The sequence below is a fragment of the Sciurus carolinensis genome, chromosome 14 (genome assembly GCF_902686445.1).
Source record: "Sciurus carolinensis chromosome 14, mSciCar1.2, whole genome shotgun sequence".
Classification (NCBI taxonomy): Eukaryota; Metazoa; Chordata; class Mammalia; order Rodentia; family Sciuridae; genus Sciurus; species Sciurus carolinensis.
Window position 1 is genome coordinate 5,138,208 of NC_062226.1, and position 22,143 is coordinate 5,160,350.

At 62.3% G+C, this 22,143-nt stretch overlaps 1 protein-coding gene across 2 annotated transcripts in view; it reads right to left on the minus strand.

Moving 5' to 3' along the window:
• The window catches only part of Lamc3 (laminin subunit gamma 3), a 50,433-nt gene extending 32,068 nt beyond the window's left edge, over positions 1-18,365 (minus strand). The window contains exons 1-7 of one of the 2 annotated variants that reach the window (XM_047525670.1): positions 17,945-18,365; positions 10,452-10,756; positions 7,294-7,424; positions 4,954-5,120; positions 3,253-3,441; positions 3,062-3,179; positions 1,600-1,698 (exon numbers count right to left, since the gene is read on the minus strand). In XM_047525670.1, the coding sequence (XP_047381626.1) occupies positions 1,600-1,698; positions 3,062-3,179; positions 3,253-3,441; positions 4,954-5,120; positions 7,294-7,424; positions 10,452-10,756; positions 17,945-18,314 (1,379 nt within the window). In that variant the 5' untranslated portion in view covers positions 18,315-18,365. The remainder of the gene's footprint in view (positions 1-1,599; positions 1,699-3,061; positions 3,180-3,252; positions 3,442-4,953; positions 5,121-7,293; positions 7,425-10,451; positions 10,757-17,944) is intronic. The other variant, XM_047525671.1, reaches the window with a different exon arrangement.
• Between the last annotated feature and the right edge of the window lie 3,778 nt (positions 18,366-22,143).

The window sequence follows — 22,143 nt, forward strand, 5'->3', positions numbered from 1 at the left end:
AGCATCGCTAGTGCAGCTCCCACTCCCGGGGGCTGAGCTCCACCCCTGGGGGATCAAAGACCGTGTGGACATACGTGACCGCCACACAGAACGAGTGAACATTCTGAGGCTCCAAAAACATTGTTTCTCCTGAAAGCACCACCCACTGATGTCACCCTCCGTCGGTGGCCTTGCCCGCAGCGATCCTGACTGAAGTGCCTACTCTCCCTGCTCATTTATTATTTGGAATTCTGCAAGGAGGGTCTGTCCCTTTGTCCTCCTCCATTTATTTATTCAACCGTCTGTCTGTGCGGCTGTGGGGCTGTGGGCACTTCTTTTCCTCTCGGGCGAGACTGCAATCATCCGGGTGTTTATTTTGCTGTTCAAACCACGGCAGCCTCCAGAGCTCTTTCAGCTCCGCTCCTGAGTCCTCTTCCCGTGGCCCCTTCTGGCTTGGGATTTGGGGCTGGTTCGCGGGGTGCTGGGGGTGCAGGTGCGGGGACGGGAATCCAGCAAGCTAGGCAAGGGCCCTGCGGCCGAGCCCCGCTCCAGCCCTGCTCTGGTTTTTAGGCATTTCCACCTGCCTCGGCCCCACAAGCAGCCACTTCTCCACACGGCCCTGGGGAGCACGGTTTTACGGATTCCTGTGTGGGAACTGGAGGCTGCCTGAGCCGACCCACGTGGTCTTCTGACGACCTGGAGGCCCAGCGAGCTCGGGTGGGCAGGACACACCAAGCCCTCCCACTTCACAGGTGGTCAACTGAGGCTGAAGAGAGGACCCACCCACAAGGCAGAGCTAACACCCAGGAGGGACCTGGCTCCACTCTGCCTCCTGGATTCAGGTGTCTGGGGGCAGGCGGGGGAAGAAGACCCTGCAGAGACAAGACAAAGGGGCCAGGACCAGGGGCCAGCCACATGGTTTCCTTGCGGCAAAGGGCTTCAGGTACCAGGCACGTAGCCAGGAAGAGCAGACAGTGTGGGTCCAGGGAGGCAAACCCATCTCTGCCCACACCACTGCTGGGAACCAGTGGCCTTGAAAGTGAAATACACAGGTCATGTGACCTTGGGAAAATCCTTTTGTCTTACTGAGCTTCAGAGGCCTCATCTGCATCACAATAGGATTGCAAGGATGGCAGACTGGCTCAGCTTAGTTGGGAGGGGCTGCTGGGAGCAGGGCCCTGAGAAGGGGCCCAGTTACAGCTGGGCTCATGGGAAAGACTGCTGTGCTCCATTAGTGATGTCTGCTGTGGGTGCAAGATGGGAGGGCTGTGCTAGCACTCAATTAGCGATGTCTGTGGTGGGTAAGGGATAAGAAGGTAGACAGGGTGTTGAGCTACCTGGATGAGATGAGCCCTCCAGTCCCTCCCTCTTTTAAGTTTCTGAGCTTGAAAAAAAAAAAAATGTATTTTCTTAGCTTATGAAGTATCCATAGTGTTAGATCAAAGCGCAAACAGTGCCACAAAGCCATCGGGTAACTTCCTGGATGACGGGCCCAGGGTGCTCCAGCGGGTGTGGGCTGCCAAGTCCGTGAGCACCAAGCCATGCTCCTCCCCAGACTCGCAGCCTGGTGCCTGCTCAGCAGCCGCACCCACTGCACTCACGGTCGCACGGCTTACCCACCTGTCACACAGGTCTCCCTCCACGTTCCCTTTGCAGGGGCAGCGCCCACTGTGGGGGTCACAAGTGCCCAGGCTGCCAGCAGCATTGCAGGTGCAGGGTCTGCCGAAGAGGGGGACAAGGGGACACATGACCCACAAGCAGCTCCAGAGTGGGAACCGGCTGTCCCCAGCAATTCCCAAGAGGGCGGGGCTACCCCTGGCTTCATGTGCCCAGGCTGCCAGGGAGGTGGCCCCACAGCCAGCACAGCGCAGCCTCTGCCGCCCCCACCCCCATCTGAGCCCTCCACCCATCGTCCTTGCGCCCCTGCACCGGGCCCCCCTCCACCCACCAACCTCCCGCCCTGGGGACCTCATAGTGCAGTGAAGACAGATGAATGGGCAAATGCTGCACTGGACGGGCCATGGGGTGAGGGGAACGAGAGGGGAGGCAGCACCACAAAGGGGAATCTGGCCCGGGGACGGGGACGGGGACAGCGGGGGAGGAGGAGGGAGGCTTCCCCAGGGAGTGGTCCCTCAGCTAGAATGGAGGGACACAGGAGCAGGGGTTTGAGACACAGGCAGGAGAGGAGGCCCAGGCGGACAGAGGAGGCTCCAGGGTGGAGGAAAGTATGTGTGAGGCCCAGAGGACCTGGGGCGCGGGCCCTGTCAGTGTCAGGTCTCCTCCTTGCTTCGAGGTGCTGGGGCGGAGCCAGGGCAAGCTCTACCTGAGCTGTCCCAGCCCTGACAGCCATTCTGTGCCCAGAGGCACTCTGCAGGGATCCGGGAGCCCCATGCCTGCGACCCACGACCCCTGCCCTTCCAGTACCCAGGACTCTGCTACTGACCAAAGCCAAGTTCACCTAAGAGGGCCTCTGAATTCACAGGAGCCTCGCGCACCTTTTCCGACACGGTGTGTTTTCTCAGTCAACTGATGGTGAACGTGCTGGTCCCTCTGCCAAGGCCCCAAACCCGGTAGCCCTGCCTGTCCCTCTGCCCTCCAGGGGCTCTGGAATCTGCCCATCTCCTCCTCCCTCCAGGTGGCCAAACCCTCACACAAGCTTGCCCAGTGTTCCTGCCCCACCAGCTTCTAACAGAGACCCTCCGGCCTCATGTGGGTCCTCAGCTCCTCCCGGGGCCTCCCTCTCTGCTCACAGGTACCGAGTCTTACCGCACACCTGCCTCTGAGCCTTTGCTGTGCTCTTCCCCTTCGGGGAACACCTGTCCCTCCTGCTCTGTCACCCCCACTCAGTCAGGGTGGAAGGAGCCTCTCACGGAAGCCCGCCCTCCGACCCCTGCCGAGCCACAGGACTGGGAGCCCCGCACAGAATCACCTGCCTCCCGGGGCTGGGCTCTCTAGTCCTTACCAGGACTGGCAGCCCCGGGGAGGAGGGGCGTGGGGCAGCAGGTATCCTGCCCCCGCTTCTGGCCGTCCTTCCACGTCCACCCGCAGGCCACCCCGGCCACCCACACCCTCCTGTCCTCACCTGCAGCCAGCCTCGCTGAGGGAGTGGAAGCCGGGCAGGCAGCGGTCGCACTTCCAGCCGGTCACCGTGGGCTTGCAGAGGCAGGTGCCGGAGGCGTCGCACTGGAGGTGCAGGGAGCCTGGGGAGGGCGGGGCGGTGAGGCCGTGGCTGAGGGCGGGGCCCGCACAGCACGCCACTCACCTGCCACTCACCTGCCGGGTGGCAGTCGCAGGGCCGGCAGGGCTGCCGCGCGTCCCAGTGGTAGAAGTTCTCCTCACAGTGCTCGCAGTGTGGCCCCGCAGTGTGGTCACGGCAGCGGTGACAGCGCCCGCCGTGGCCTGTGCTGCGGAAAAGCTCCCGGTCGAACGTGCATTCCTCGGAGCGGCCGCTGCAGTTGCAGGCTGGGGCGGGAGGAGGGGAGTGGGTGTGAGTGGCCCTGGCCCTGGCCGGAGGGAGCAGGACGCCAGTCAGTGTCCTTGCACTCAGCGAGCGGGCAGCTTAAGGAAGGGCGACAGTCCAGGAGGGCATTCAGGCCCAGCTTGATCAAGGACATGGGGACAAAAAAAAAGATCCTCCAGAACAGGACGCTTGCAGGAGCAAGGCAAGCGGCATCAGTAAGCACACCAGACGCTGCCTCCCTGCAAGAGGCCGCAGCTGCTCTGAATCTGAAGGCTAAGTGGGACGGGTTGGCCCGGAGGAGGAGGGAGTGAGGAGCGTCCCAGGCAGAGCCCAACGCCTGGGCCACAGAGGCAAGCCTTGCTTGGCAGGTCACGCGATGGACAGGGAAGGCAGGGGCCGTTTGCAGTGGGTCTGCAATTCAGGGCCAGGGCGCGGAGCAGCTGTGAAGCCAGAGGCTGGCAGGGCCTGTCAAAGAGCCCGGGCAGCAGGCAGAGGAGGGCTGGGGGTGGGGGCTTCAGGCACCGGAGGAAGGCGCCCGAGACCAAGGCATGGGCTGCCCGAAGCTCCACGCTGGGTGGGAGAGGAGCCGTGGCTGCCTGGGCTGCAGGTGCAGGGGTCGGTCAGAAAGCCGGGCTTCCAGGTGGCGACTGGGAGGAAAGACTGGGAGGCGGAAGGGCAGGGCAGGAGAGGCAGTTTGGCCCCTTGTGTCCCCAACAAGGAGACAGCCACAGGCTTGGACATGAGCCAGCACGTGAACACCCCCCTGGTGGAGGCAGGCCAGGGAGGGCAGGCGGAACCCGTTAGGGTCCTGGTGACCCCAGGGCAGCTCCTACAGGCAGCCCACCATCCCAGGAAACAGCTGTCCCCTCCTGCCCCAGCTGTGGCCACCAGTGGCCCAGGCCCAGGACACAGGGGCCCAGAGGCCCAGATGCCAGGCAGGCTTGGCCAGGACCCAGGGCCCTGGACAGTCAGTCGCGCAGGGAGCCTGAGGCCAAGCTGATGACGGTCAGGGAGAGTATGCAGGGCTTGGGGGGAGTGGCCACTGGGCAGCGGGCACACCAGTCAGGAGGGTCCACTGGGACCCCAGGATCACCCACGAGGCCCACGTCCCTGCAGGCGACAGTGCCACCCTCCCTGCTGTGGCTGAGGTTAGGCAGTCAGAGCCACACCACACAGGGTGGGGACATCAAAGGGCTGGGGCCGTGGGAGAGGCGGGGGGGGCAGCACCCCTGGGGGGCGGCCTGGATTTCATTAGCAGCTGGGGTTGGGGCAGTTAAGACAGAGGGATGAGTGGCGCCTCCTGCCCTCCCAAGGCAGGCGCCTCTCTGGGTGGACTGGCCTGGGGAGCTTCCTGGGGGGGGAAGGACTGAGGCTCAAAGGCTCCCCATGCCCCCTCCCATCTGCAGCAGCTCCCGACCCTGCTGCGCACCGGCCCACCCCAGAGCGGCCCCCCGAGAGGGCCCAGGGGTTTCTGAGGGCAGCCCAGCCTCTGGCCCCGACGCCTGGACACTCACGCAGACACTCGTTGGCGGCCTCGGCCGTGCCGCGGGCCCAGGGGCGGTCCTGGAAGAAGGGCAGGCAGCGCTCGCAGTCGGTGCCTGTGGTGTTGTGCTGGCACCTGCAGGCCAGTGTGCCCGCCTCGTCGGGGCCGCAGGAGCTGGCGTGCCCGTTGCACTTGCACCTGGGGGGACACAGGGCCTGGTGATGCCAGCAGCACCCGGGGTGGCCCCAGTCCACTGCTCCACCCTGGCCTTTGCTGAACACCTACTGTGCGCCCAGGGCAGCGACCAGGAGAGCTGGCTGGGCTGGGCTGCCATGAGCTCTGCGCACAGTTAGACCCACCCCGGCCTGCGGCCCCTTCCAGCAGGCGGGGAGCACCGAGGGCGGACCACACAGCCAGCGCCTAAGCGGCTGCCACAGAAGTTCCACTGGGGGCTGCGAGGCCCAGAAAAGGCCATCTCCGTCCCCTGTGGGGGCAGTGGTGTGGGGACCAGGGAGGTCACCCCAGGGATCCCTCCTCCTTTGTCTAAGAGGCAAAGAACGAGGTCACCTGTACAGGGACCGTCGGGCAGTCCTGAATCCCCGGAGTGTGCCCTGGGCCCAAGACACCCCCAGGGTCAGGAGACGGGGAATCGGTCAGGAACAAGAGGTGCCCTGGGGGCAACGCCAGACCCTGTGCAGCCACCACCCTGTCCCAAGCAGCCAGACGGAGCCACCGGGCAGCCCTGGCCCCCAGCCCCAGCCTGGCTCCAGGCATCCCCTTCACAGAGGAGGACACCGAGGCTCAGACTGCGAACGCAAGAGACCCTGAGCGGCAGAGTGAAGGCCTGCGCATGCCTGCGGGGGGGTGTGGTGGCCCTTAAGCTGACCACCGCCAGGACTCCGGTGCAGCCTCAGTGTGGGGACACGGCGTGGGACGGGCACACAGCTTCTGTGCTCACTGGGGCCTGGGCAGGCACTGGGGCCGGCTACTTCTGGTTGGATGGGCTGGGCATCAGGCAGTCTCAGGGGACAGTGACAGGGCCTGCCCACTCTGAGAGGGCACTGCAAACCCCTCCTTCCCTGGTGAGGTTCTCTGACCCAAGGGAAGGAGACTGAAAGCCCGTTGGCCTTGTGGGACATGGGAGAGCGGCCTTCTTCAGCCAGCTGCGGCCCGAGGTGGTCCCACCCCAGCAGCTGGGCCCAGATGTTCTCTGGCCCGAAGCCCCCCAACAGCAGGAGCTGGGCCTTGACCTGACTCACACATGGGATAGGAAGAGGGTCCTCTCCAGGACGCCCTGCTTTCCCCAGAGAACGCGGACACCCGCAGGGCAGACACTGGGCCTGTGACCCCCGGGCCTCTCCGTCTCCCTAAGGCCACCAAGTGTCCACGAAACACGGCACCATCCTCCTGCCTGCCACTCCCACCTGAGCTGCTATCCCTCCTCCGGCCACCCTCCTGGTCCAAGCTGCCCGAGGTTCGGCTTCCTCTCTCCCACACCCTCCCCATCAGCTCTCTGGCTGGGGAATTCTAACGACCTGACCCGGTACTTCCCTGGCCAAAGCCCTCAACAGCTCCCCATGGGCCTGGGATGAGAGTCTGAGAGTCGCTGGGCCCAGTCCTGGCCCTCCCCGAGCTTGGCCTCCGCCTCCCCCGGCCTCGGGCCTCGGGCCTCGGGCCCTGCAGGGCTGCCTGACCTCTGGCACATCCTGTCCTCTGCCTCCCTGTCCCTGCTTCCCAGGATACCCTGACAGGTTTATGAGCCATCTGATTCGTGTCTGCCACACCACGCTGGGACAGGAACACATGGCCTCCACTCTCCTTTGAAGGAGGCTCAGGCAGGTTCCTGTGGGAGACGGAGTTTATGCCCCGCCTCTGGGAACAGGGCTGTGTGGGATGCGCTCGGGAGGTGGAGACGGGAGCAGGTCCTGCCTTGGGGCAGCCCCTGTCCTGGGTGAGGTGGATGCTGGAGAAACAGACCAACCACCGGGTGCTAAGAGAACCCCGCGAGGGGTCGGGAGTGAGGCCAGGTGGCCGTGTTGCTCTCTGGGGCTGGCAAGTCACGTTTCCCACATGAGAACGGGGAGGGAACAGCAGCTGCCTGGTGCCCTGGCCATGGGGAGGGCTCAGGCTGGTGGACGTGGGGACACAGCAGCAGGCGGGCTGGGGGCAGGAGCCTCTGCGATGGCCTCCAGGGCTGGGCAAGGGGCCAGGGTCCTGCCCCTTCCTCTCCCCAGGGACACCTGAGCTGGTGCTCCCCCCACCCCGCATGAGCCACCAGATGTTCCCACCGGCGCCCTCTTCCTGTTCAGGGTCGGGGTGCTGGGACCCTGTCCCCTCCTGCTTCCCCACTGGGGCCCCCACGGACACCCACCTGCCGCCCACGGAGAAGTCAGACACGGCGTAGTAGTAGGACTGCAGCACCTTGGGGTCCTTGAAGATGTCGTCCCCAAACGTGTTGAGGCGGTCCAGAGAGATGAGCAGCTCAGTGCTGGTGACCCACTCCTGCAGGGAGGGACGGGGACACCGTCAGCAGCTCCTGGGCACGGCTCTCAGTCTGCTCTGCCAGCAGGTCCAGCTGCCCAGCCGGGTGGGCTCCTGGGACAGCCAAGCTCAGTCAAGAGAACTCTGAGAACAGGGCGGGAAAGGACCTGCCACCTGGCCTGGGTGCGGGGCTGTGCAACTCGAGGGACGTGGCCTGATGTCTCAGCGCCTCCAGTTCCTCAGGAATCTGGCAGAGCTGGCCACCACTGGGCACCTGGCACCTGCCCAGGACGTGGCTGAGGTGCTGGTGGTGGCAGGGGCCAGGGCAGGCCACGTATGACCCTGACACACAGGTCCCCTGCCCTCTCCCGGCCGCTCCCACGCACCCTGCTGGTGCCCAGCATGAGACCTTCTCCCGAGCTGAGGGTGGGCCCCTGCCCCGGGGGACGTCCCTCCCAAGAGAACACTGCCCTTCCAGAGGGGGGATGTGGGGCCCTGGCTCTTCCTGCGTCCCTGGCCCCTGGGCTCTGCCAGGCACGTAGCAGGGACTTAATGAACACTGGCTGATGAGCGAATGAGCAACTTCCTGGGGAAGAGCTGGCGAGGAGTGAGGGACCACGTGAGGGCTGACATTTCTTCTGCCTGCTGTTACAATCAGGCGGCTCCGGGGGAATGTTAATCAGCATCTTAATTCAGCCCAGGAGCCCCTGGTTTAGCAATCAGGCCTGTCAGGCACAGCCTGCCTCTCCCCAGCACGACGCAGGCCCGGCGCCTCCCCTGCTCCCGCGGAGCGCACAAACCCAGGCCTCGGCCCGAGAGGGTCGCACATCAGCAAGTGCCAACAGGGACTTTGGCACGAAGCGGAGTTTGTGGGTCCCCGTCACTTCGTGAGTCACCCAAGGCCAAGCTTCTCAAAGGCCATGTGGATTCAGGGGTCTGGTCAGGGCGGGGCAGCCCAGCTGTCCACAGCGGAAGGCTCTGCTGCTGCTCTTTCCCCAGAAGTGGCACCTGGAGCTCCCGAGCCAACTGGGTGCCCCAGAGGAGGCACAGGGCAGCCGGTGTGGTGGAGGCTCCAGGCCTCACAAGGCTGTAAGGAGGTGCTCCCGTCTGCGGAGGAGACGGGCTCAGCCAGGTGGTGCCACCATGCATGGTGGAGCTGGGACTGGGGTCTCACTGACCCCAGGGTCTCAGCTTTCACCACTACCCTGGTCCACCTTCCTGCATCCGCCCTGCTGTCCTGGGCACACCAGGGGACCCAGAGAGAGCCAAGGCCTGCCCAAGGTCACAGCTCATTGGGGCAGAAGGGGTCAGAAGGACCCAAAGCCCCAGAGCTGCAGGGGACACTCATGGGGTATCCTCTTCCTGGGGAAGGACACACACGTGTCCAGAGCGCAGGGTGTGGCTGCTTTTTGGTGTCCCTCCAACTCTGCCCTCTGCCCTACACCTGTGGGGGAGACTTCTCTGGAGAGATCCCTTCTCCATCAGGGACAATGTCAGGACACATGTGACAAGGAGTCAGAAAACCAAGGCCATGGTCAGCAGAGACGGTGTCTCTGTGGCCACCCTCCAAGAAAAACCCCAGATTTCAGGGCTCTGGTGGGGTCCCTGTTGGCAGCTCTCTGTGCAGACTGTCACACACTGTTGCTGGAAGCATGACCACAGGACACCACCAGGAAAGGACGGCTGGAAGCTCCATGCCTGGGCTCCCCTGACCCTTTGCTGACCTCAATCTGTACCATTCCATGGTAATAAACAGTCTCTGTGAGGAGAGGCAACTGTCCAGTTGTGCAGCTCTGTGCACTGAACCACGGAACCTAGGGGTGGTCTTGGGCACCCCAAGCCAGCACCCTCAGGTCTTCTGATGTGTGCATGGCCAAGCGGGACACAACTTCTTTCTGGGCCTGTGTCCCCTCTGGAAACAAACAGGACTCACACTTGTCATCCCAGATAGGCCAGGGACAGGTTTTGGAAGTCTCCAGAAAGGAAAGGGCAGTTTTACTAGCCTGAGGCCTGTCTGAGCCCAGCACAATGACTCCAGGGCTGTCCAGCGTCCAGCAACGGCAACAGACTGATGCAGCTGTACTGGACGTGCAGGAAAGTGACACACAGGTGCCCGTCTTGCCCACAAACCTGAGTAGACCCGTGTGGGTTGGACCGGAGGAACCCAGAGGAGGGACAGAGCCGCGTGCCAGTTCTCCGCCCCGGGACAAAACCAGGGGCCACGGTTACCGCTAACCGTCAAGGCAGAGCGAGCACCCTCTACCTGCCAAGCTCTAGCCCAGCCCCTTCCTGTGCACCCCGTCCATAGCTGCGCTCTCTGACGGTTTTGCCCTGTGTGGCTAGTAGCATTAAAATTCATTAGGATTAAATACGAGTTAAAATTCAGATGCTTGCCTGGCGCACAAGGCCTCAGGTTCCAGCCCCAGCACTGAGGGGGAGGAAAAAAGTACGATTCTCTGCAGCCACGAGGCCACCGGCCTCCGTGACAGACAGCAGGCAGAGAGCACTGCAGCACCAGGGGCTTCCGTCGCCTGTGCTGGCCTGCAGCACGGCACCCTGAACTCCAGGCTCCAAAGCTCACATTCTGCCCCGTGATCCTCCTAAAAGCCCGGGAGACACACACAGCAGGCCCCGCTACCAGTGCACACCAGGAGGAAGTCAGTCCCCCCGGCAGAAAGTGGCAGAAAGAGGAGCAGCTGGGGGTTGGGACGGTCCATCTCGTCTGGGCTCTTCCCCCAGGTTCGTGTCCCCTGCAAAACTGGTCTGCGGGTCCGGGGCCGTTCTCCCACCTCCCAGCAGGAAGGCCAAGGTGGGCTGGTGCGGCTCAGTGGGAGAGCGCGTGCCCGGGCATGAAGCCCCAGGGTGGGGCACTGGGGTGTCGCAGGGATCTTGGGACCAAGGCCAGAGGACAACTCCCTTGCCCCAGCAGCCCTCTTCCAGCTAGGCCCTTCCCAGGCCTCACGGCCCCGGGGTCCTGGCCCGCAGTGCTCTCCTGCTGTCCCCCTGGCCGTGCAGCCCGCCCCGGCCCCGAGCCCCGCTCCCTCTGACCTGCAGCCCGGGGCTCTGCTCAAAGTTGTAGGCGCTGGGCCGGCCCTCCAGGGTGGAGAAGGCCACGTTGCCCCCGCTCAGCGGGGAGATGTCGCTGAACTCCGAGGTGCAGAAGGCCAGGCGCTCGTCCTGGCCCGGCAGCAGGTGGTGGCCCTCGGGCCGGCCGTAGGTCCTCAGGCAGGAGGCGCTGTAGTACTGGTAGGGCTCCCAGGGGCCCCCAGCTCGGCTGCGCTTGTAGATGGCGAAGCTCTCGGGCCGGCTGGTGTGGAACTTGAGCCTCACGTAGCTGATCTCGTAAGCCTTCCCTGGAGCCGGGGAGAGGGGGACCCGTCTCACAGGAGGGAAAGGAGGGCCCGACCCAGTCCAGGGAGGACGGAGGGGCTGCCCCGCGCAAACTCTGGGGGAGAGGTGGTTAGAGGCCGGGCGCACCGCCATGGATCAGACGGAGCAGGACGCTGGTGCGATTCCCAAGGAGTCTCCATCCCTCCTCTAGCTGGACTTGTCCCGCACAGGGACACCCCCACAGCAGCCAGCTGTTCGCTCAAATGTCTCCAGCCCTAGGAGTTACCACGTCCCGCAGGCGCCGCTCTACCCTTAGAAAGTCACTTCTTTTACTATCCCCCAGCAAGCCACATGGGGCCCCGATCCAAGCACCAACCTAGAGATCTGAGAACCAGACCACAGTGACCCACCTGTGAGCCGTGATTAAAAGAGCCGAGTTCCCCAGCTGGCACCCCACCATGTTCTCCACTTACAAAGTAAACTTTGTAAACTTCCTTCTGAAGTTTCCTTTAGAAGAAGAGACCAAAGGTCTCGCTCCCCAGAGCCCCCAGCCTCCGTCCCCGCAGGCCACGCTCCTGTTTCCTGAGTGGCTCTCTGCTCCTGCCTCCTCCTAAGAGCCTGCAAGGCCCAGCTGGGGTCCCCTTCTTTCCGGGTCCCTACCTGGTGACGCCTTGAGGACATTTTGCTAAGGAAGAAGCCCATCATGAAAAGACAGAGCCTGCAGGATGCCACTTGCCTGAGGTCCCTAGAGTAGTCACCTCCACAGGGACAGGAAGTGGAGTGGGCTGACGGGGCAGAGGGGCGGGCGTCAGTGTCTAGTGGGGACAGTTTCCGTCTTAGTGGATGAAAGGAGTCCTGGAGAGGGTGGTGACGACAGCACAATGTCATCAAAACTCCACTTACAGGTGGCTGGGGTGTGTTCACCACAACAAAAGCAGCACCGAGGACGCTGGATCCTGGTGCTCTGGGAGGACAGCGTGGTGACGTGGGTGAGGAGCACCAGGACTTTACACGAGTCCGCCTCGGGGTCCCCGCGGGGAAAGGACCCCACGTGCAGGGCAGCGCTGTCAAGGCCTTTTACACAGGAGGGCGGCCGGGCCCGCGGAAGGTGAGCGTCCCCGCGGGGAAACCCAAGCCAGAATGTGGAAGGAAAACACAGGAACGACACGAGAGAGCGAGGGGCAGAGTGGCCACCAGACCCACAAATCCCCATGGCCGGCTGAGAGGAAGAACCAGAGGGCTCAGCCCGCCGTCCCGGGCCCGGGAGTGACCTTCCCTCCTCCTTCCCTTTTTCCTCGCGTGAAGCTTGCTCTAATTTAAAAACCGGAGGAAACACATTTTTTTACAAAATGTTCAAAAAAGCAACCGCCCTGCCATGTTCCGTTTTAAGATGTTTTCCAAGGTCCTCCTCAGCGCAGCTTGGCACCGAGGCTCGAGGCCTTGAGGGAAAGCATGTGCGGCCCAGGGAGCAGCCGGGGGCGGCCGGGCGGAGGCCGCAGGAGCGGGCAGGCTGGGGCCAGGCAGGGGCCGTCGGGAGGCGGTGGCAGGTGGCACACTCCTTAGAACCCCTCCAGCTCAGACCCCTCTCGGGAGGGGCCGGCACCGCTGGAAAGGTCGCTGCAGCTAGGAGCTGGCCCCGCAGGGGCCCGGGTGGACCTCACGCAACGCCAACGTCACGGGCTGGGAACATCAGGCGTCTCCTTCCCTGCCAAGCCAGGAGGTGAGAGAGATGGCAACAGCAGAGAGGCGGCGGGAACCGTTCGTTATGAGAGTTAATGAGAAGGGCCAAGAAAGCAGCTCAGTCCCTGCTTAGAGAGGGAAAATCTCTGCCAAAGGCAACCGAAAGCTGGGGAAGGAAACAGCCCCAAGACCTTCTAGAGAGTGGCAAGAATTAAATTCACAGCCCAGACCCTTGCAGGCTCCAGGTGCCAGGGAGGCTTCAGGGTGATTGACACAGGTGTGTTCCCACCAGGACAGCTGAGCCAAAATGTCAAACCAACGTGAACGGGGAGTGGTGAGACTAGAGACCGAGGTCCCCTCGCCTCCAGGCCACCCAATACGTGGTTCCTCTGCCTGGAATGCTATTCCCTGCACTCCCTACCCGGCTGGCTCCCAGGCATCCCAGCTCATCCCACTGGACTGAGCACCTTTGGAGTGACCGTGCCACAGGGCAACCCCCAACCAGCATTTTACCAAGGGGGAGCCTGAGGCTCAGGCAGGAAAGGGAATTACCCACCTGCTGGCAGAAAACAGCTGACACCCTACTTGACCACAGGCTCCCAAAGGTGCTGCCTGGAGCCAGCTCTCTCCCCTTGGGGCTCTGTGGGTCCCCGGTGGGGAGAAGGGGGTGCCCATCAGGACGCAGGTGCCACGCCCTCCCAGCCTTCGCCTGCTGGCCGGCGCAGAAGCTGGGCAGCAGAGGACCCTGCAACTGAGCACCAGCAGGTCCTCCAACAGCTGGGACGTAACGCCTGTCAAGAGCGACACCGTGACAGCCATGAGCCCGGCCAGCCCACATCCGGCACTGACCAAGCAGAAGGAGCGCGGAGAGCCTGGCTTATTTTGGGAAAATGGAAACAAAACAAAGCCCTTTAATTGGAGCCATCTGGGAGCAGGGGCCGGGTGGGGCGGGAGGGGACGCGTGGGCGGCTGCCTGACCGTGGCGGGCATGAGAACCAGGCCCCGAGACGGCTCCAGCAGGCGGGGACCAGCAGGGTCCCCAAGGCCACCGTCCGTCCACCACTGCCTGGTCCCTCCTCTCCCAGACCAGCTCTCAGCAATTCTGGATCTGGTGAACCCCCGTGAGGACAGGACACCGAGACCCGAGTCCAGCTGAACCACACCCGGACTCCAGGACACCACAGCTCCCCCGTCCCCAGAGCACGGCGAGGCCCCTCGTGTGGACAGAGATCATCAAATCTAGCGTCCAGCCTGGGGAGAGCAAATGGGCTCTGCCAATTGGTCACTGCCCAGGGTTTCGGGTTAAGAAGGATTCTGAGGTCCACAGCGAGCAGCAACTGGACCAAAGTGTACAAAGTTTGCCAAGCGAGGAGAGAGGGCATTAGAGACCACGGTAGGGACTCATAAATGAACAGACGCCACCAACAGGGCTGAGGTGACAATGGAGAGAAGGGCAAACACAGAGTATTCCAGAGAACAAGCTAAGTGAGATCACACAGAACTTTCCTTCTGTGATTAGTTTTTTCATTTGGCATAGGGTCCTCGTGTGGCAGTCTGGGTCAGAATTTCCTTCCTTTTCAAGGCTGACTAGTATTCCACTGCAGGGACAGACCACGTTTTTCTTATCACGATCCCTCAACGGACACCTGGGTTCTTCTGATGTTGACCATTAGTGAGTAAGGCCACTGCTCACCCTCTGGGTGCCTTTACTGTGGGACCTAAGGTTTGGGGCTCTTACATAAGGTGACGGGCTGGCTGATGTTCAGGTGTCTGCTTGAATTACCTGGGCCAGGTGAGAGGCACAGGTGAAGTCCCACGTAGGGACATGATTCCAACAAGCAAAGCCAGGATGGGAGGCGGGACACAGCTGGGGGAGGGCTGGCCCAGGGCGAGCAGGAGCAGCCAGGTCAGGGACACTCTGGAGAGCAGGTGGTACCATGGTGCCCTCCTCTCCCGTCCCCTGCCTGGGAGGAAGTGCAGCACAGCCCGGCCCCACCACTCCCTGGCACTGAGGCCTCCGCCCAAGGACCTGAGCTCCCTGCACTTAACTGGGCCCTGGACCTGAAGGGGACCCTGGCTTCCCCACCTGCAGCACGGGCCTCACTGTGCCCCCTGAGGGTGGAAGCCCGCAAGGCGCTCAGCTCCTGTCGCCCGTCCACCCGAGCAGCGCAGACCCAGCACCCTGCGCCGTGGGCCCCAAGCCATCCCGCAGCGGGGGGCGGGCGGGCTGCAGCAGAAGTGAGGTGGACGGGCTGGACCAGAGGCCTGCAGGAGGCTGCTGAGCCCCCCGGCCGCGGGACGTCCCATGCCTCTTTAGTCCTGGGAGCCCTGGAGAAGCACGGGGGCCAAGGCCAGCTGGGCCCAGGGGGCGTCGGGAGCCGCTTCTGCAGGTGGACACAGGCTCGCCAGGGCCGCTGCCTTGATCCCTGACCTGCCTGGGGCCCAGCGTTCCCGCTGGAACCCCCAGGGAGGAGGCGGAGGACGCGGGCCCCAGCACTGGCCAGCCAAGGCAGACACGACGCCCACTCACAGGAAGGGCCACGCTGCCGACCCAGGACACCCAGCTGGCTGCCGCTCCTGGGGCTGCAGGGTCCCCCGACGGCCACCCTCCCTGGACCAGGCTCCCGCGTAGCCCGCCAGCCCCGCTGTCCTGTCCTCTACCCCCTCTACTCCTTGCGGGCCTCCGAATGCAGGGAGCTGCCCTGTCCGCCCCACGCCCTCCTCTGCCTAGAACCCCTGCCCTGTCCTGTCAGCCTGGCTCAAGGCACAGGGACCCCGGACCCCAGGTGAAGCACAGGAAGGAGGAGCCCCCGGGCTCTGCCATTTATTGGTCCACGTGACCTTGGACATCTGATCTCATCCTCAGAGCCTCAGTTTCCCCATCTGCAAAAGAATGAGATGCTGACCCAGCAAGTTCTTGGCATATGAACGGCCTCCCTGGACGCTCTGTCACCCCAGTGACCACCTACGCCCCCGCCCTCCCCACCCGCCACCAGGCCCAGCCCTCCAGATTCCCCAGGCCTCGGTGAAGGCCTGGGAGCTGCCAGACCCGCTGAGGCCTTTCATCTCAGGCAGGAAGGCTCAGCTCAGCCACCGAGGATCTGGAACAGATGTCGGGAGCTGCAGGGGGCTGGGAAAGCGGTGACCTCCAACCCAGGCCGAAGATGCCTCTCCCTCCCCCACCGCCCTGTTCCCTCCAAAGGACCCTGGGCCAGAGCTGCCGCCCACTCTCCCCTCCCAAGAGACTTCGAGGGCGGGGGCAGGGACGGGGCAAGTAGAGGTGACCTGAGACTGAGGGGAGGGTTCCCAGCCCACCTTACCCAATGCTCGTGGCCTCCGTGGGGACTCCAAAGCCCCTAGCCCTCTCCTTCCCCTGATATTATTCGGTCCCTGGCTTAGCCCACAGCAAATCTAAGTCACCTGGAACCCCAAATGGGCCCCACAGAGAGTCTCCTGCAGGGACCATGGGATGCTGCTCACAGGGATGTCACGCTCCAACCTGAGCTCTTGGAACTAACCGGCTTACCGGCTCCCAGGAGGGGGCAACTCTTATCCCCACGGCACAGGTGAGGAACGGGCAGCCTGAGTCCAGAGCCCCATTTCTGTCCTGCCTCGCAGAGCAGGCAAAAGAGAACCCCAGCTGGGCCCAGACCCGGGCCAGCACGGAGAGCCCACCTGTCAATCATTCACTCGCTCCTGGGCTTGTTCTCCGAGGCCCTCCGCGGAGCCCAGCACAGTACCACACCTGGGCGCCCTGGGGGCAGTGCCCCCGAGCTCTCTGCGGGATCCTGCAGGGCCGACTCCGCCTCGGGACCTTGCCTGTTTCTAAGGGTTCTGGGCGGTGTGCAGGGAGGCCACGCGGCTCCGGCACAGGCCGGCTCCACCAGGCTGGGCGCAGTCTGCCCCAGGCCAGAACACGGCCGGTCCCCCACCCAGGGTCCCCCTCCCACCTCATTCATGCTGGCGGAGTCCCTTCCTCTGCCGTCTGGACCCCACAGACGCATGTGACACCCTTTGCATGGAACACAGTGTCTCCCTCACAACCTCCCACCCTGTCCCAGATTCCTTCCCCTGTGGCCTTGGGGTCCTGCCAGCCCCAGCCAGTCAGCTCCCAGCCTCCCACTGACTTCCTGCGAGGTAGAGACCCCCCCTATCCAGAGCCCCACCCAGCGGTCCAGACAGCCCAAGAGAAGGTGACAAATGTGACCCTGAGAACGGAGCCGCACTCTTCCAGCATCTGCTCCTTCTGCTGAGGGGGCTCAGTGTCCTTCCCACCGCCCTTCTCCAAGGTCACCTCCTAGCTTTCCTCAGGACTCTGTCAACCAGGCCTGGGAAGAGCCATTTCAGCTGTGGGTGGTACAGCTCTTGTCCAGTTTATGCTCTGACCTCCAATGTCTGCATATGTCCACATCCAGCTGTGTGCCTTTAGCAGAAACACTTAACCTCTCTGAACCCCCAATTTTTCATCTGAAAAATGGGGAGACAATTCCATCATCCTTATCCAAACTCATTGGTTCCAGATGTGGTTTGGAACTCAAAACTTCTCTGAGTAAAGAAAAGAAAGACAACACAGGCTTTATACCATATATTGTGTTATTCCCAATCATTTGTTCTGGGGCTGCAGGCTGAACTCAAATGAGATTTCAGTAGCAAAATGTACAAATATTCACTCTTACTAGAATAAACGAAGTCTATAAGTAGCCTCAGGTCAGATTTAGCAGCCAAAATGAGCTATAAAAATACTGAGTTGCCAAAGCTTCGGGCGATTTTGATGTCGCAGATAAGGAAGAGTAACTGGTGAAACCCTGGCTCCCTGAGAGGGCAGCGGAGGCTGCGTTAGTTAACCGTTGGCATGACATGGGCATGTGGCAGGGGACCAGGGAGGACCTTGGACAGGCCTGCTGAGGAGCAGGTGGGAGCCCTCCAGTTCCCTGCAGCGAGGAAGGGCCATGTAGGGCTGCGGGGACGCTCTGGTCCTGATTCCTAGAGGCCTGAGGAGTCCTGCACCTCGGCAGGGACTGGACATAGGGGTCTGGGCAAGGAGAGGAGAGGCGCTGTCAACTGGTCCAGCTACCCCATGGCAGGATGCCACTCGGTCCTCCTGCCCAGAGAGCTAAGCAGCCCTGACTGGGTGGTAAACACCGGGCTCCTATCCCTGGGCCTCCACACAGACTCAAGGGTCCACTGAGCCCCTGAGGCCAACCACAAGATCCCAGATCAGGACACGTGCCCCTAGGGAGTGGATGAAGGAGGTCACGGCCGGGGTGGCACAATCGCTCTCCCCGCAGTTCTGGGTCTAGGTTGGAAAACCGTCACCACCCACGGTCATTGTCGTTGTGCCTAGACCCACAGCTCCGCAAAGGAAAGTCAAAGGGCCTCCGGACTCCCACCTCCGGCCCAAGGGGCACCCCTGAGTCTACCCTTCCGGCTCCCAGGGGCTCGGGCCATGTTCCTGGGCCCCATCTGCGTCCGGCAGCCCCACCCGGGCCAGCGCCCGGTCCTCGGCCTCCGCCCGGGCCGCAGCCGCTTACCCAGCCGCAGGGTGATGTTGACGGAGGTGGGGTGCTGCACGCCGAAGGCCATGGACGGGCTCTGCCACCAGGTGCTCTCGTCCTGGCTGTGGAAGTCGGTGAGGTAGGAGGCGTTGTGGTGCAGCCGGGGGTCGGCGGCGTCGCAGCGCTGGCACTGCGGCCCGGCGCGCGGCGCGCCCAGGTGCGGGCAGAAGTCCTCGGGCGGGCTGCCGCACGTGTGCGAGGCCTCGGCGCGCCGCCCGAAGGCCGCGTTCTCGAACTCGGGCAGGCAGCGCTGCGGGCGCCCCGCGCCGTCGTAACACGCGCCCATGCCCGCGCCCGCCCGCGGCGCCGCCAGCGCCAGGCCCAGCAGGAGCGCCGCCGCCGCCATGGCGCGCGCCAACCCCGCGCTCCCCGCCGCGCGCACCGCTCTGCCGGCCGCCGGTCGGTGGGCGCCGCGGCACTGCGGCCGGGCCCGCCTTCCCGGGCGGGCGGGACCCGCGACGGCGCGGGGAGGGCGGGAGGAGGGGCCGCGCCGTCCCTTCGCGCTCACCCCCACCTGCTGGACGTGCCCGGGAGTGCCCGGCTCGGGAGTGCGCCCGAGCTGCCTGCTCATCCCGGCGCGGCTGGGGCGCGCCACTCGGCGCCTCAGTGTCCTCGTCTGCAAAAGGGGGCGGCAGAATGCAGCTGCTAGCCCGCCTGGCTTCCCGGCCCGGGGCCTCACCTGACCTTTGCGCATCTCCTCCCAGCGGCGCCCTAGCCCGCCTCTTGGCCTGTTCCTCAGTCCCTGTCTCCGCTGGTCCCGAAAACTTCCGCTGCTGGGTCTTTCTGTTCCCAAAGCAAAGGCAGTCTAACCTGATGTTTGTGAGGAGAGTACCTGGTCTCATCAGGTGTGCCACCTTGGAGAGATCTTCCCTGGCAGGTCCTCCCCCAAGTGAATGCCCCACCTTTACACTCTTGTGTGTGTGTGTGTGTGTGGTGCTGGGGTTGAATCCAGGGCCTTTTGCGTGCAAGGCACGCACTCTACCAACTGAGCTTTATCTCCAGCCCTTACCCTCCATTTCTTAAATTAAGTAGGAGAAAAGCCACATGCTCTTGTCACTAGATACTGGAGAAAGCATGTGATAAAATTTAGCAGTCATTCCCAGAAAAATTCTAGGGAAAAAACAAATATGTGTCCTAAACATGTTCAGGACTATTTTTCAGCCACATCATGATTAAACAGTGGCATTCTAAAGGTTCATCAGGGGAGGAACAAAATGAGAGTATTCAGGAAAACTCTGAGAAACAAGATTAATGGTAATGGAGTGCTCAACTACCAGTTATTTAAATATAATTGAAATAATATAGATGCATGGAATAGATCAAAGATTCCTAAAATAGATTAGAGTTAGTACATGAAACCACCACAGGTGTTTGATGTTATTTTGGAAGTTCCAGCAAATGCAATAAGACAAGAAAAATATAAGAAATAAATATTTATATCTTTATGTGAGATACAAATATTTCTTGTATTATGTTTTTTTGAAGATCCATCTAGAAAATCTAAGAGATCCTATTGAAAGATTATAAGCACTAATAAGAGCTTAGTAAGATGTGTGACTACGGGGTACAGCAGAAACACCAAGACCAGCAACGTTTTAGAAAGTAGCAGAGAAAATGATCCCCTTCATCACAGTGATACAAATCATACAATGCCTGAAAATAAATCTAGCCGAAATGTGCAAGACATAAATTAAGGAAATTATAAAACTGTGGAAAGACATCAAACTGCCAAAAGAGACCAGCATCTATATGCATGGAATTCCAACTATTTAAACTTTCAAATTTTTCCCAAGTTAAAATGTACACTTAATGTAATTCCAGGTTGTGTTTTGATGGTGTTGAGGCTTCTTCATTCAAGTTTGTTTTTGTGGCCATCGACAGAATTGCAGCAGACCTTGGTGCACCACTCTGCTGGGCTGTGTATGATCTGTCCGTGATGCCAGTGCCCGGCGCCATTGGTGCTGGGTGGAGTATCAGTGGTCCCCAGCAGGTAGTACCAACACAATCCACGAGACCTTCAACTGGGTGGGAGAGGCCCACCAATCATCACATATCTGCTTTCTTCCAGGTGAACCAAGGCAAATGTCAATCTCATCTACAGCATACTTCCACAGAAATATTAGACATCCGGATGTTTGGTGTTTGCCTAAACATCCAGGTACCATGGCCTCCACGAGTGAAGTCCACATGAAAGTAACCATCATGCTGAGCCCAGTGAAGGCAAGCTCGCGTCTCTGCTGCTAGGAAGCACGATGCTTGGCAGGCCGCCTGAGGTCCTAGGAGCAGCTCACTCTGCAGGCAGGGCCTGGCCTCTGACTCCCTTACTGGGCGACATGGAAGGCTGAGTGGTGGTAGACAGCAGGCGCTGTGCAGCAGCTCCAGGCAGACCCCTTCCCCCGCTGCTGCTCTGCTAATCCGAGACCCAGAGTGCTGGAGGCTTCCGTGAGGGCAAGGCCTGCTTATGATGGACCCAGTGGAAAAGCCGCACTGTCCACCCCTGGAGTTCTGGAGCAAGGAGCCTGGCTGCAGCAGAGAGCCACGCCATCCACAAGGCACGTCCTGGCCTGCTGTCCCACCCTTGTAGGGACCGGGAGGAGCTGGACGGAAACCTACTGAGCCTGACTGGGACTGCGGTCGGGAGCCAGCGCTGTCAGACCCGCAGTCCTGGGGTGGGCTTCCTGCTGCCATCCTTCATGAGCCGGGAGTGGCACACGGGGGCACAGCCACTGCGGGAGCTGCCGGCACCCCTCCTCTCACCCCTCTGCTGCTCCTCCTCCCCCTCAGCCTGAGGCCGGCCGGCTGTGACCAGCCGATGGAGGAGGAAGAGGCCAAGCTCCGTCCACGGGTGAGTCCATCTGGTGGCAGTCACAGCACTGACATGGACCACTGCTGCCCTTCTACTTGACCGTGAGGTGGTCTTGAGGCTGGAGGGCCCCAGGGGCAGTGATCATGCACTTGAGAAGATGTGCAGGTCAATGGCAAGTGGCTGAGCAAGGCGGGAAGGTTCAGACGGGCAGGAGGGGCGCGGAGCTGGGCCCAGGGCAGGAGCGGCTTTGCTCTGTGCCCGCTGAGCGGGTCTGTGAGGAAGGCTGGGAGACGGGGCTGAGGACCCCAGGGCCCTTCCCCTGGCTCCAGGTCGGAGCAGACCCTGCCACCCCCGCCACCCGATCGTTCTCCATCGCGGGCTCTGCTTGAAGGAACCAATTGGTGATGTTCTCAGTTCAGCCTACTGATTTGCCTGTAGGAGCGGGAGCAGGGCCCATGCTGTGACGCGGAAGCCATCAGCCACGTGGCGTCTGGAGTCAGACTCATCTGGGCTCCGATGCTGGCTCCAGGCTGTCCACTACAGTGGGTCCTGCAGCTGGCCCCAGCCTCCCTGGGACTTGCCCATGCTAGACTCTCCTCGCCGAGAGCTCCTCGCCCGCCGCCTGTGCACCCAGGGGCCTGTCATTTAGCAGTCCTGCCAGTCGGGGGTCCTTGGGCTTCAGAAGTGGTGCAGACAGGCATCCTCCGCCCTTCTGAGAGTCTTCTGGTGCAAGCGAGGCTGCGGAGAAGGGAGGCTCCGGCCTCCGCACACTCCCGCTCCCCAGTGTGAATGCAGAGGCCTGGCTGTGGTGGCAGAGGTGGTGGTCACCCCTGGCTCTTGTTTCTGGCCTCTGGAGTGCAGTCAGAGGGGACCTCAGGGCCAATGGAGGGGGCAGTCAGCAGGGTGCGGCTTCCAGGGCGGCCCCCTCCGTCCGAGTCCCGGATGGCAGCCGGCCCCTCCCGCCCCCATGCGCTGCATAATCTCCAGCGCTGCGTCCTGGACGTGCCTAAGCTTCAGCCAGAGCTTAGCCAGTGCTTAAAGATCGTCCCTAAAACTGAGGCAAGAGCCTGCCCACTGCCCACGCGCCCCTGATCGGGGCAGAGCGGGAGCACCCCAAGGCCTGCTCCTCCCTGTGTCTCAGCCGGGCTCCGTGTGCTCACCGCGGTCATTCCAGCAGACGTGTCCAGTTGTCCTCTACAGCCTCACCGTGCGGGGCTCAGGGGTCGCATGCCCCAGCCTCCCAGCCTCCCAGTCCAGGGACGAGAGCGGTGCCGTGTGCAGCTGGGTTGATGAACAGGCCGGAAGGAGGGGACAGTATGTGGTGCACAGAGGTGGGGGGGACACCTTTGTGTGGAAGTGAAAGGTGCTG